This window comes from Falco peregrinus, chromosome 6 (assembly GCF_023634155.1).
Source record: "Falco peregrinus isolate bFalPer1 chromosome 6, bFalPer1.pri, whole genome shotgun sequence".
In the NCBI taxonomy this organism is placed as follows: domain Eukaryota; kingdom Metazoa; phylum Chordata; class Aves; order Falconiformes; family Falconidae; genus Falco; species Falco peregrinus.
The window spans coordinates 90,713,006-90,727,068 of NC_073726.1; the positions used below are offsets into that span (position 1 = coordinate 90,713,006).

General features: G+C 41.8%; 1 protein-coding gene across 4 annotated transcripts in view; it reads left to right on the top strand.

The window, feature by feature from the left end:
• The first annotated feature begins 7,962 nt into the window (after positions 1-7,962).
• The window catches only part of STXBP5L (syntaxin binding protein 5L), a 203,106-nt gene continuing 197,005 nt past the window's right edge, over positions 7,963-14,063 (top strand). For all 4 annotated transcript variants that reach the window (XM_027777826.2, XM_005231088.3, XM_027777827.2 and 1 more), the window contains exon 1: positions 7,963-8,162. In XM_027777826.2, the coding sequence (XP_027633627.1) occupies positions 7,965-8,162 (198 nt within the window). In that variant the 5' untranslated portion in view covers positions 7,963-7,964. The remainder of the gene's footprint in view (positions 8,163-14,063) is intronic.

Below are 14,063 nucleotides of genomic sequence, written 5' to 3' on the forward strand. Positions count from 1 at the left end.
GCTCTTCTTTTCTCTCTGTGTCTTCATATTTTCAACTCTTCTTTTATGCAAGTATCTACATTAAATTTAAGGCCATCTATATGAAAGGCCAGTCACCTGCTTCTGGACCAAGGTTATAGCAGGTCTAGGCTTTTCTGTGAAGACATCTTTGCATCAGAGACCAAGGATGTGGTATCTGATGTTTTGTGAACTGACACATTATATTTATGGTTCCTATGATTCATCACATCAGTTTGAGTGAATGGACCTTTTTACCCTATAATTTAAACTGAAGGATATTGAAGGGCAGCTGAAATTTTCCCCAGCTAAAAAGAAGTCTCTTTTCTGTAAGTATTGGAAGAAACTCCCCAAAAATGCAAACTGTGCTGATGGCTTTTCTATAGAGCAAGTGTAGGCTCATTAATATTTTTTTTTCTTTCTAACTCCTCATGCTATTTTATAGTCTCCTGCAAGTGGAATATGAATTCAAAGATTATGTTTCAAACTTGCAAGACTGTGTGGGTTTGAAAGCAACCAAGACAAGTAGCCCAGTCCTAATTGAGACCTTTGTTAGTGCAGAATCTAGTAAAATGAACTAACAATTTGGAATACATTAGCTGTCACTTCAAATGCCAGTGATAATTTGCAAAACACTCACAGCAATAATGGGAAAAGGCATAAAACGTCAAATTTGTAGTGAAGCTGACAACAAAAAGAATATTCACTGTGAATTACAGTCTCCCTGATTTGCCAAAGCTCTTACTGGTTCTGCTTTAATAAAAGATCTTCTCTCAAGGGATTTAAATACAGTAGATTATCTAACATGCTCAACTAATGCTTTAAGTTGCTTATCTGAAAGCTTATCTTTGATGACTTGGAAATCTGTGATCTCTTGCTAACGTGTTTGGGAGTGTGATTAGTCAGTTTGGTGATCTGGCTATGTATCACCTGGACAGGTACACATGTGGTCAAGGACCACTAACCTTTCTTTCTACTGGAAGGCTAGTGGCTATCCCGTTTTCATCGCTGCCTTATTTTGGAAAGCTGTTCTGGAAAACAGTAACAACTGACCCGGAAAAGGCATCAGTTCCTGCTGTTCTGCAGCTACTAGAGAAGATGAAAATGTTCAGAACGGAAAAGTCATCAATGAAAATACTTTGCAAAAAATTCAGAAAAGGCAGGTACACGTTGATCAAAAGTCAGACATACGCTTGGTGGAAATTAAAACTTCAGAGTAAGAAAATAACAGCTCTGCTTTCTGACAATCTGTGCCAGTTACTAAAAATATGTTAATGAACCATTACACCTCTAGATGCATCAGATATGCACAGGCTGGATTGTAAACCTGGGTCGTTAGGAGTTCAAATAGCCTGGCTCATAGCAGGACCTGGGAAAGGCAGACAGTTTTGTCTAATTCTTACTGAAGGGGCAAGAGGGGAAAGAGGTAGCTAAGCTATGTGACAGACAGTGATCTATAAAATGAAGTATTCAGAAAAGGGCTTAAGAGGAAGAACTGGAAAACCGTGCATGGAATACACGACAAGCTGGCTGCAGAGAGAAGACCAAAAAGTCAACCTGAGAACTACAATAAAGGCTGATAAGAAATCTGTGGCAACATGGTATATGGCATATATTAATTACCCTAGTATTTACCCAGCCTCTTAGACCAGTTTTGTGTCCCAGGAAAGGCCCCACATTGTCATGACTAGAACTCAAGTTATCCTGATTAGACGTTCCAGGTTTTTGCATATTTGCTCTAGTAAAGATACAGCAAATAGCTGCTGTGCAGATAATAATGACGGAGGCTTTAAATCTTCTGTGGCTTCTGTTACAGCCTGTATCCCACAATCTGTTAGAAAAAGATCCCTGCTTCCAGAGCAACCAAATCTAGGTTGAGTCCTACCTTAGCCTCGGGAGAACCTTCTGCAAGAAATACACAGCTCTGCTGCAACAGGTCGGTCTGTAAAAACTAGTCAAAATGTTATGCTCCCAACTGCTGTTTAGGTAGCTTGTGATAGTTCTTCACTGACATACGCAGCCCTTCCTGGGTAGGGCATATATTTAGAATATAGCTCAATAGGCCACCGTGGTGATGAAGTTACGTGGTATTTTGGAGATGAACGAAGTTTAGCAGAACGGAGGCTACCCTCATCTTTCTGTCCAGGCCTATAGCTCTGCCTTTCTTTGCACTGGCTCTGGTCCTCGTCTGACCCTGTGTAGAGCTAATCCAGCTCATTCAACCAAAAGAAAACTATTGACTGTCCTATCAAATTAATTTATTGCTGAAGGGGCAAAAACCGCAAGGGCTCAAGTAGATGCAGGACCTTTTTTTAACAGCAATGGGAATGCATGACCTCAGGCTGTAACAGGTAAATCTATCCGTGGGCTAATGTACACCTGTACTTGTGCAAAATGGAGTTCTTACTACAAAATCACATTCTCAGTTTTGTACAGATGCATCCCACCTTGTCACAGCTTCTTCATTAAGAAATCTGGTCTCCAAGCATGCATAAAACATCTAATTGTTATGGTAAATATTTATATTCTGCACTTGTGCAGATCAGAAAAAAAAAAGGATAATGTATTAATATTACATGAGGATGATGAATTATTTTTCTATCCATTAACACCTATGGAGGATGAAAATGGCACTGCCGTTTTTCAGTCAGCAGTCTGTGTGGCACCTGAGTATCCAAAGATCCTAAAATAGTAGGAGACTTCCAGCCCTCTGATGATAATTTTTAACAGCTCTGAATACAGCTCCAAATTCAAAGGGCCAAAGGAAATCTCATGTTATTCCAAGAATCAAGCAGAATGACCAAGGTAATAATAGACCTGGCATCCTAAGTAATCCTAGACAGAACAGTGATGTTGTGTGAATTAAAGCAGTCATGTTATGTGTGATTCAATCAATAAGGAGTTAAAGGGTAGGAATATAATGAAAGCAAGTCCACATGGCTTTATGGAAACAAGTCTTGACAAGCAGGCCTGACTTCACTTTTTGATGAGATTACAGGTTCGTTTGATCAAGGTAACCACATGGATGTGATAGACTTGGACCTTCCTAATGAATTTGATTTAGTACTGCTTGACATTTTGATTAAAACATTAGCATTATATAGCCTTAATAAAACACATTAAATAGATTAAGATCTGGCTAATTGATAGAGTTCAGCAAGCTGTTCTAACCAGATACTCAGCACTGACTGGGGATATTTTTAGTGGGGCTCTGCAGGCAGGAACACTATGCTTGCTGCCATTTGATGTTCTGGAATTACATAGAAACATGGATAATGTTGGCAAATGTCCCGAAGTCTAATGAGGAATGGGCAGCTATGGAAAGTCACATTTTTGCCTGCATTGGCATAAATGTATTTCTGGTATTTGATTACATCCTTTCTCTTCAGTTCTGCAGAAGCACAGGGGTTCTTGCAGGGTATAGGTGCAAGGCTGTGGTCTAGCCAGCTGCTGAGGAGCATACAATGATTTCTCTCAAGGGTCATCGATCTAAACTACTGATTCATGTATTATTGAAAAGAGTAGTACGAATCATGTAAAAAGTGTAAACTGTGAAACTACCACTTATTACACACTTCTACATGTCTTTATTTAAACTGCCAACAATACAAGCCTGAAATGAAAATACATTCGCAGCTTTACAAAGTCAGGAAATTCTAGCCCATTGGCTGCAGCAGAATTTGCTATTGAAAATTAAAACGAGAAAGCCAGATGAGGTAAGCAAAAATACCCATAAGAGAACTGACCAGAACATCAATGATCAGTCATATACAAAGCATATACAATCTCCACTACTATCACTTTCTGGTCAGCTGATATAAGTACCTTTCTTGATTCTCCATGTTCTTGGTCAACTCTTGAATAGGTCTGAGATTAGATAATGCTGAATTAATATTAGTCTCCTTTGCTAGGTTTGATTCTGACCAATCTTTTTAGGTGACAAGTCGTCACAAGCTTACCTAAGCAAAAATCAAAATGAGAGTTCATTCTAATTTTGATGGTGTAAACTGTTAAAGATGCTTTCTTTCTCAGCAAAATCTGGCTAGCAAACTGTTACCCTTTTAAAATTTGGTTTCTGTTTGACCTTGCAGAACAAGATGACTGATCAATTTAAAAGATACTATCCAGAAGAAAACACTCAAGAATATATTCTCCCCTTACTATCAAAAATAGAGACTCAGATACATATATCCCACAATGCACTGGGATGTCTTCTTTAATTAGTTATGTATCAATTTAACACCTAAAATCTTTCCACATTGTCATCATTTTACAAACCTACTGTTAAAACTCTTGGTGTCAAAACTATGCAGCCTCAGAAGTGTCCTACTAAACATCAGTACCATGTAAACACAGTGCAAACCAGCAACTGAATGCCTCACCTGTTTATGCCTTTCTTCACTAAACAAAAATAAAATGTCTTTTTCTGTGTCAAAACCACATTTTTCCTTTTTCTTTTCTTTCTTCTTTTATTTTTTTAAACAACAAAACTCCTCACCAGCTATGTCATTCAATGGGACTCCTTCCTGTGCACATCATCACTATTACTGAGTATTCCTGTGTCCTGCACTGTCCCGTCTCCCTTTGTACCATTCCACAACTCCTATTTACACCACTGTCTCTGCTTCTGGATTTGTGTTCAGCCTAGAGGAAAATTTTCAAAAGGGACCTACATGCCTTACATGCATAAGTAGTGAACCAATGTATTTCTCTCAGGTGGTGTTTTTAAACAGGACTGCTCAATGTTTTGCTAGGCAGTATCTGGTTTTGCTTTTTTTCCCCACGTTTGTTTTCCTAACAGCACATTGGCAGTGTGAGGATCCTTGCCCTTTTGGGTACTCTGAGGTACTATCTAAATCATCAATACCCAGCTCTTCATACTGATTCTCTGAAAGACAAATGTTATTGATATTCCAAAAATGTCTGCATCTTATTCTACTTCCAAAGGCTTTTATAATTTTTCTAATTTTGGTCCTTCCTTTTCTTCATTTAAAACTAACCCTCTTATCTCTGTCCTCCCTAGAACTGTGAGACCATTATGTTATCAGATTTAGTTCCTCTAGCACCCCCAACTCCCAGTCTATTCTGTTTTGCAAGTCTGTCCGTGACATTTTCTTTTCATTTTTAACCTTGTCTTTCCCTTTCCTTTTTACAATACATGTTGTTATCTTTCTTTTGGCCTTTGTTAGCTTTTTGTTTTCTCCCACTTGCACTGCCTGTGGTGAATGTAGTATCAGTAGGACATGACATTTTTCAAACAGCTTCAATTGGGTTTTGACTTCTCCTTATTCTCCAAAACCCTGCACTTACATCTTCACAGATTTGCTTACTCAGTTCCATCCTTTTTCATTTCTGCCTCCTAGCCACAGTCCTCATCTCTTGTGTCTCATACAAAGATCTGTTCCTCTTTTGCCGACTACAGAAACCTATCAACCTTTCCAGTTTCATCAGCAATGTACCCTTTATTTTTCATGGGGACGTAAGCAAAGCTACAGTTATGCTTTGAACTTTGCTGCAATCTTTTTATCGTTCAGATGGGGAGTACCTGTGAGCACACAGGGATGAGCTCAAGTGGGGGAAAAAATGTATGTATGGAGCTCAGCATAAAATAAACACTCTTGCCGTGCTTCACAGAACTGTGACCTACAAAAAAACAGATTAGGTATTAGAGCGGGTATCAGAACTATACTAAGCACTCCTGAAGAATTTGCAAAATGAGGTGACCAATGTGCATCACTTCAATGGTTTTATTATACAAGATGCTGTGTATTTAGTACCGTAGAGAACAAGTTTGCTTCTTACACCATTTCTGTCGGTTCCAAGCTTCCAACCATGTTAGCAGCGCTGTGCCATGAGTCACTGTTAGCAGCTGCCTCGCCTGCCCCTCACTGCCTAACCTTCCCGCCGAGACCCCGCACAGCTAGCGGCCCCCCACCTGGAAGCCCGAGAGCCGTCCCACGCCAAGTTCCCCGACTCGGAGCAAGCCCGGAGGGGCAGCCCTGGGTTACGACATTCCTCTGGGGAAGGAAAAGGGGGCGCGTATCTGAGGTGCCGGGCGGAACGTGCCAGCCGATGGGCCGGACCCCCCCGCGCTCTCGCCCCGGCGGGAAATGGAGGCTCCGGCTCCCTCAGGGCCTCGCTCTGTCACACCGCCAGCACCACCGACACAGGGGGGGTGCCTGGCCTTCCGCGGGGGCTGAGAAAGCGGCTTCAGCGCTCTCCACGGATACGAACTAAGGCGGGCTGCGTCCATCCTGCCAGCCCCGCTCCCCCCACCCCTCCCCGGCCCCCAGGCCTCCGTCACAGGGAGCGCTCCCCCCCCCCGGCCCGTCCGCAGCGCTGGGGGCCGCTGCCGCTTCAGCTCCCGCCGCAGTGGGGCGGGGCCGACGGCCCCGCCCCCGCAGGTGCTCCGCCACGCGCCTGGCCCCGCCCGCGGGCTCCGCACACACGGCTTGCAACTTGCCGGTGCAGCCTTTTTCCATTGGCGGGAGCGCGTGTCCATTTATGCAGCGTCCCAATAAGAAGCCGCGGATCGTAGCGGCGGTTCATCCGTGCGTAGCAAAAGTATCGGCCTGATGGCTCCGCCTGCCGGTGAAAGTAGTCCCCGCCCGCCTCCCCGCTCCGGCCATTCACATCCACGCAACTTGCCCTCAGCAACCAATCGGAACCTGCTGCTGCTGTCAATCACCAACCTTTGCCCCGCCCCCGCAGTGGGGCTGGGGCTGGGGGCAGGCGCCCGGTTGCGCGCTGGTGCGGTGGGCAGGGCGGGGCGTGGAGGGTGAGCTGAGGGGGGGGGGAGGAGGAGGAGGAGGAGGGGGCGGAGAAGGTGGTGGCGGCGGTGGTGGCGGAGGAGGAGGAGCTGCGACTGCCGCCGCCGCCGGCGGAGGTTTCAGTACCTCGGAGAACGGTACTGAGCGGCAGAGAACTGCTGCCGCTCTCCTTGCACCTGCCCCGCTCCTCTCCTGCCCTCCCCCCACCCTGCCAGGCACAGAGGCGCCCGGGGGCCGTTGGGAACCGTCGCCTCAGAGCGAGCGGACGCGCGGTTACCCCCTCCGAGGGAGCCCGGTCCCCCCTGGAGCGGCCCCGGGGGGACGGCGACGGCACAGGCTCGGTGACCGCGACGGGCGGGGGGGCTGAAGTGGGGTCCGTTACCTCAGGGACGGCACAGGTGGTCAGCGCGGGACGACCGGGCTGGCTGAGGCGGCGCGGGTCGCGCGTTACTCACGGAACGGCGGCCGGGGCGGCGCGGGGGGGAGGCGCGGGAGGTGAGGGGCTCCCACCCCGCCGTGGGGCGGGCGGGCACCCTCCCGTACGGGAGCCCGGGGCGGGGAGGGGAGAGTCGGGGGCAGCCGCAGCTGCCGGCACTTGCAGGGGCGGGCAGGCGGCCCGAGAGCGGGAGCCGCGGCGGCGGCGGCGGGGAGAGGAGCGGAGCCCGCGCCCCCGGGCGCTGGCGGCAGCGCTGCCCCTGGCTGGCAGGGCTGGAGGGGAGCGGGAAGCTGAACGTAGCCGGATTGTTGTAGTTTTGTTAAAATAACCAAGTACCGAAGGCAGAGCTTAGGCAGAAAAGGTAGAGAGATGGAGACTACTGGTTTGGATGCCGGCTTGAATTTTTTGTTTACTTTTCGGTTTTAATCACTGCTAAATGTGGATTTTGTGAGAGGACCCGATGGCGGTTGTTCCATTGTTCTGTGTTTGAACGTAAATCTTAGTTTTGCTGCTTGTGGATTTTTTTTTTTTTCATTATTTATTTTTTAAAAGGACCTTTCCAGGTAGCTTTTACGTCTGACAAAATGAAGCCTTTCTATTTTTCAATCAATTATACCTAATATTGACACTCCGGTACGAGAGACTTAAAGTGCTGCCTCACTCAGAGGACCATTAAAGACTTTCTCTTTCGCTACATGTAGCTGGATGTGTCACGGCACATCCTTTCTCCCCTCCCAAATCTGCCGAAAGATTTTTCCAAAATGAAGAAATTTAATTTTCGCAAAGTTTTGGATGGTTTAACCGCCTCGTCCCCTGGTGGAAGCAGCGGTGGTGGCGGTGGTGGTGGAAGTGGGGCTGGCGGTGGCTCCGTGCACCCCGGAGGGACTGCAGGAGCTGCGGGGACACCCAGAGATGAGATCCAGGAGACGCTCACTTCAGATTATTTTCAAATTTGTAAGGTAAGGGCTGTAATATTTTGTTGGGTTTTGTTTGGGTTTTTTGATTGTTGGTTGGTTGTTTTTTTTTTACTATGGAAATAACAAAAGCTGTCTTGTGCATGGGGGCAGTAACATGATACCAGTAAGCCTTTTACTTGAGAACTGCAGTGGTTGTATAAGGACTTTGGTATGAAAAGACAGATCTTGGTGCTTTTTTCTTCCTGCTGCAGAGTTGGGGTGGCCAGTAGATTCATAAAAATTTTTATTTCAGCAGTCAGGGCCGAATCCTAACTTCACACTTGGACCCCAAACTGTTAAGATTGTGGGCAGGAAAGCAAATCCGTCGGTGCTAATACAGATAACATTTACAAGTAATTAGAAATTCAAAATTGTATACATCTACTTCCCCTCTCCACTCTTCTCATCCTCTCTTCCTTTCCTTCCCGTTTTTAAGAAAAAGGCACAAGCTAGAAATAAGAGAAAGTGCAGGGATTACGGAACCTAGCACTTCAATTATTTGTCAGGGACTGGATGTAGATTCAGGGTGTTCTTTTAGCATTAGTACTGAAGATTATGATTATATGTCAGTAAACTTAGTGGTACCGCATAGATATCAAAAGTTGCCAAATTTGTTTGGCATTGGTTTTTATGTGTTGGTTAGGTCCCTGAGTGGGAATTTTCTCCGAGTACAAAGCGTAAAATGTCCCTGTGTCTCTTATGTTTTATGTCTGTTTTTTGCAACAAAGCTTTCAGTGGTGTTCTTAAATGCACAAGCAAAAATCAGTACAAATTGTTTGGTACTTCTGACCAACCCTGGAATATGAAAATCATGCTTTGTAATGAAGACCAAAAACAAAAGGAGAGATTATATTATGCTCCTCTGCTGTTACCTTTAACTTCAACATTAATTATGTTGGCTTTACTAGAAGTTTTATTTCATTATTAGTTTTGCTTAGAAGCTTCAAACCCAGAATTTTTAATTAGTGCAATTTACATTATTAAGAGTAGATGAACTTCACCTCTTAAGTATACTTTAATTTTATTAGCCAGATATCAATTGGTTTGTAATTTAGGTCACGGCCAGCACATTCTCATTTCTTTTTGTGATTTAGGAAGAAATATAAACAAACACGACAAGCCTGTGAGACAGTTTGTGTGCTTCACAAGGACCAGGTCTGCACACAGCTTTCCTGATGTCAGATACCATGATTCTAATTCTATTTGGTTTTCAGCTACAGCTAGTGTCAACACTCTTACAGAGTTCAGGGAAAGAAGGGTGCACTCCCATGACTTAAAGAGTCAGAGACCTTTGGAATAGGTTCCACATAATACTAATTTCTGCAGGCTTTACAGGTCTTTGCCATCCTGAACCAAAACACATTCAGACCTTTTGAGTCAAATTACTCTGTAATACAGAGTGCTGGTGATCAGTGCATTAGAATCATACCTGTTTCTCAAGGTTGAATTCGACTCCTTTTGCATATTTACACAGTAATTTTGTGAAACACCAGGTATTCAGTACAGCAATTTCCCATTTTTGTCACTTCAGTAAAAATGTAATGCAAATAATGAAGATACATTAAAATATCATTAGAAAGTCTGACATCCCGAGACTTCTAAGAAAGACTAAAACTCAACATGGTTCTTCATGTTAAAGTAATTTGACAGGGACAAAGATGTGTATTTAGCATGATACGTTTTTATTTTGTCAAGTATATTTTTGCAAAAATAGACAACATTAGATGAAAATAAATTAATTTTCTGCCTAATCTCCATTATTTCCCTTCTTTGGCTTGATATTACTTGAAGACGGTGTTATGTTCGGATAGATCTACTTGGAAATATATATCATAGATCTACTTGGAAATAGATCTACTTAGTGTATAGGAATATGTCATTTTGAGAAGATTTCAGAAGGCAGTATTTGCCTGTCTCAGCTCTCAGGTTAAAATGTTCTCAACAAAGTAAATATTTGTATAGGAAGGCTTTTAGTTGCTTGCAGCAGTACTTGCTTATGAATGCATGGTACTGCAGAAGTCTACTCTGTAGTATACAAAATACCAGCTTCCTTTTTTCAAGATATAAAAGTGTGCTAAGCAAACTTCCAAAATACTTGGTGATTGTGTGTTCATAAAATACTGCAGTGTTTATTCAACAGGCTCTACTTAATCAGCTCTATTACGGTTTAGTAACATTACAAGCATGTTTGAGTGAACCAAACCCCCACAGGCCGCTATCCTGCGTTATGTACTATGCAAGTGTACCAAAGCCAGTGGGACTCGACGCAGGCGCAGCTTTCATCCTGCATGCTTCAGGGTGCAGGAACCGAGCCATAATTTGTACCTCAATCAATTTGAATTACATTAAAAATACAGCAGGGCACATACAATCCAAGCTTTGTCTACCCTGAGCTTTTGTTGTGTAGAACTTCAGGTATTTAGGTTGTGTATTTTATGTTAGGTTACATAAGTTATATAGGCTGCATATTTAAGGATCCACGATCTATGATCTTGCTGCACACTGAATTAGGTAAAGCTAACGGCAGTTTTGGTTTGTTATGATCTGCAGAATCAAGGCAAATGCACTTGCAGTCTAAGTAGCACTTCAAACTGGTTTTCCTTTCTTTGCTGATTATAAAATCTTCATTTTAGATATAGCACATAAAAGCTGACTCATAGTTAAGAATTAAAGGGCATTGCCCTGCAGTTTTTATTTAAATAAATTTTTTTCTTTCTGAAGTTTGTGGGAGGTCTGCTTGACTAAAAACACAGATCCAGTCCTCTACCAGAATGCTGTTTTTATTGGTAGCACACCTGATTTAATTAGTAGCACACCTGAAAGCTGTCTCTCCATTTTGTGACATTTCTAGGATGCTTATTACCACAGTATCTTTTTGAGATATAGATTACAACTTAATAGAAGTAAATTGAATTTTGCATTTCACACTGAGATGTTCGCAGTGAGTTACTTTTGGCATTTATATTTAAATCATTAAGGTAATTTTCTGTATTGAAAGACTAAAAATGAAGTATTCTTGAAACTTACTTATGAAATAGCTGTGCCCTTTTCTAAGCATGGGAAGTTTATATGTTGGTAGCTGTACTAATGAACCAGTGGCACCCTTTTCAAAGTCTTCATGTAACATACATTTTGTCAGAACTGTATTTTGTGACATCAGGAAGCTGAAGTATACTTTGTTACATCTAGGGCTGCTCTTGGGATTTGGCTATCCAAGTAGAAATCATTAAAATACCAATTATAGTTCACATTAATTGAGTTGAATGTGTGAGATGGTAGCATCATGCCAAAAACAAGTCATGGTGCATTGGAATGTGTTAGTGAAGTCCATATTAATTTTAATGGGGATAGACCATGTTTCCTTGGGTTTGCTCCTTTTTATTTTCCCTCTCTATATATGCTTTTTTTTCTGGCAAAGATTCTTTTTTAGGCTTGCCTGTGTTTGTCCATAGCATATAGGAACTGAAGTACAGCACTGGGGAGAGATCTCCTATTAATATAGGAAGTGAGAAGATCACAGTTAGGGTGCTGTAAATCGTTTGAGTAGAACTTTGAGCGGAAAGAACATAGAAGGAGAAAACAGTGATTTTAATACTTTTGCAGAAGGCTTACTGTCTAGGGATGACGCAGTTGGGAAACGCTGAATGAGAATGAAGAAGTACATTTTTTGAACAGAGTGCATTTTCTTCATGAAAATAAGTCTCCCATGGAGAACTGCAGCTTTTCTTGAAGAACAGTAATAGGGTTGAATTTGTAGAGCATGGTGTTAGTAGGGTTGTGCAGAAAACGTTTGAAATCAAGATCTCAGTTACGAGCATGGTAACAGTTGCACTCTACTAGATGTACAATTGATCTAGCCCAGTGTGTTTTCTTTAGCTGTAGGCGGCATCTGGGTACTCTAGAAAAGGTTCAAGAACCACAGAATTAATCATCTTCTCACAGAATTATTCTCCAAATGCTGATGGTTATGAACTGCCTTAAAACCCCGGAGCATGACATTCGTTATTCTCTCCAAAACTGGTCTTCAGTATTAATTACTGAGTAGTCTTGCTATCTAATTAACATCCCTTTGAATCTTGCTGTATTATTAACAGTATAGTCATAGTTTCAGTATGTGCATTACCCAATCTTTATAAAAAACCCATAGAGACCAGAATAGTGTTCGGTTTTTGTTGAAACTGATATGGATGGCCAATTACAATTGTGCCTTTCTAACCCTACTTATCTTTGACAAAAACAGGCCTTCAAGATGCATCCAATCAATAGCCAATTTAAATACCTTAATTTTTTGGACTTCCTATAAGGTGGTCTAAAAATTTAATGTCTAGGGTTCATGGATGGTAATGCTTTATTTTGTCACCCCATGAAACTGAACTTTTAGTCCCTCTGACAGCAGTCAAGTAGGTACTTTAACTGCAAATGCAACATGATGCTACAGTTCAGTGATAATAGATAGAAGATGAATTTTGGAACGGCAGGTTAAGGACAATTCTGTAGTAGACATAGTTCTATTTTTGGTTATGAATAATAATAATAATGAAAAAAATCTTTGTTATAAGGTATCCATAGTGTCTTAGTTAGCTTGAGCTATTTGGTTAATGTATTGTTTCCTTAGTGAGGTCATTTGGGGGAAAAAATAAAAATGTGTGTGAAGTGCTACATTTTGGAGAAAACACATTTTAAAATAAGTATTAACCCTTACTTGTAAGTGTTCAGCGTTCATTCAGTACTTACATGGTAAGATAATATTGGGAAGGATTTTTCCTATATACCACAGTTTGTATCTAATGCTAGGTGCAAAACCCTGTTCTGTTTAAAACTAGGGAGCCATAAATGACACTTCTGTAGTTGGGTGATGGTAATTTTATGAAATGTGTGATGAGCATAACGCATTTCTCTTTTTTTTTAATGTTTGTATTAGAAATAGGACTCATCAGTGGTAAAGAGCATAGCATGTTAGAAGTTGCTTTTTTAAGAACTTTGGAGATTTAAGGCTACCTGTAGTAGTATAACTGGACTGTCTTGGTGGGTTTGTTTGGCTTTTTTTTGCAAATACCTATCCTTTTGCATCACAGTTTGATTGTTAATCAAATATTAATCCTAAATGCATTATTTCAGACCCTTTATGGCCAACACATGCAATTATAGTTTCAAAACCATTTTAAGACTCTTAAGTTTGCAAAACAAAGCAAAGTTCCAAATTTCTTAAGTTTGCTTGCACATACAGCCTTTAATTACATGATCCCGTATTTCTTCTATAGGTATAATTTAGTAAAATAGTGTTTGCTAAATGGAAAGCACTTCAATATTTCTTTGCATACTTAGAACTTGGAGCATACCTGAATATTACATTCCCCATGGACTTTCGCAACAGAAGTGCTCACCACTGTATTTTTGAAAGCTTCATAAACGCTAATGAATTAACGTTCACAATATTTCTGTGGAATGACAGTATTATTATTCCTGCTGTATAGATGAGGATCCAAGGCACAGAAAATCCCAAAAGACAGGTTGTTTAGTGTCCACTGTTTTGAGTTTCCAGCTTTTGACATATTTAACATTTTTGTACCACTTTCGACTTCCCATTGTATCTCCCTCTGTTTTCACATTCTGTGGCAAGTATTTTGCACTCCTACAGAGTAGTTTTTAGGCAAGTTATTCATACTGTCAATTTATATGTCCACTTTACGTAATCAAAACAGCACTGAATGTCCTTCCTGTCTCAAATGACAACAGATGGAATTCTGGCTTTACACTGGACCTGTGAATTGTACCCAAGATGCAAGAGTATCATCATCCACCATTATCTCAAACTGGTCAATCACAAAATGAAAACATAATCAGCAGTCCCATGTGGAAAGCTTAATTCATGGTCCTTGGCTTGGTCATTTATAAAACTAAGTA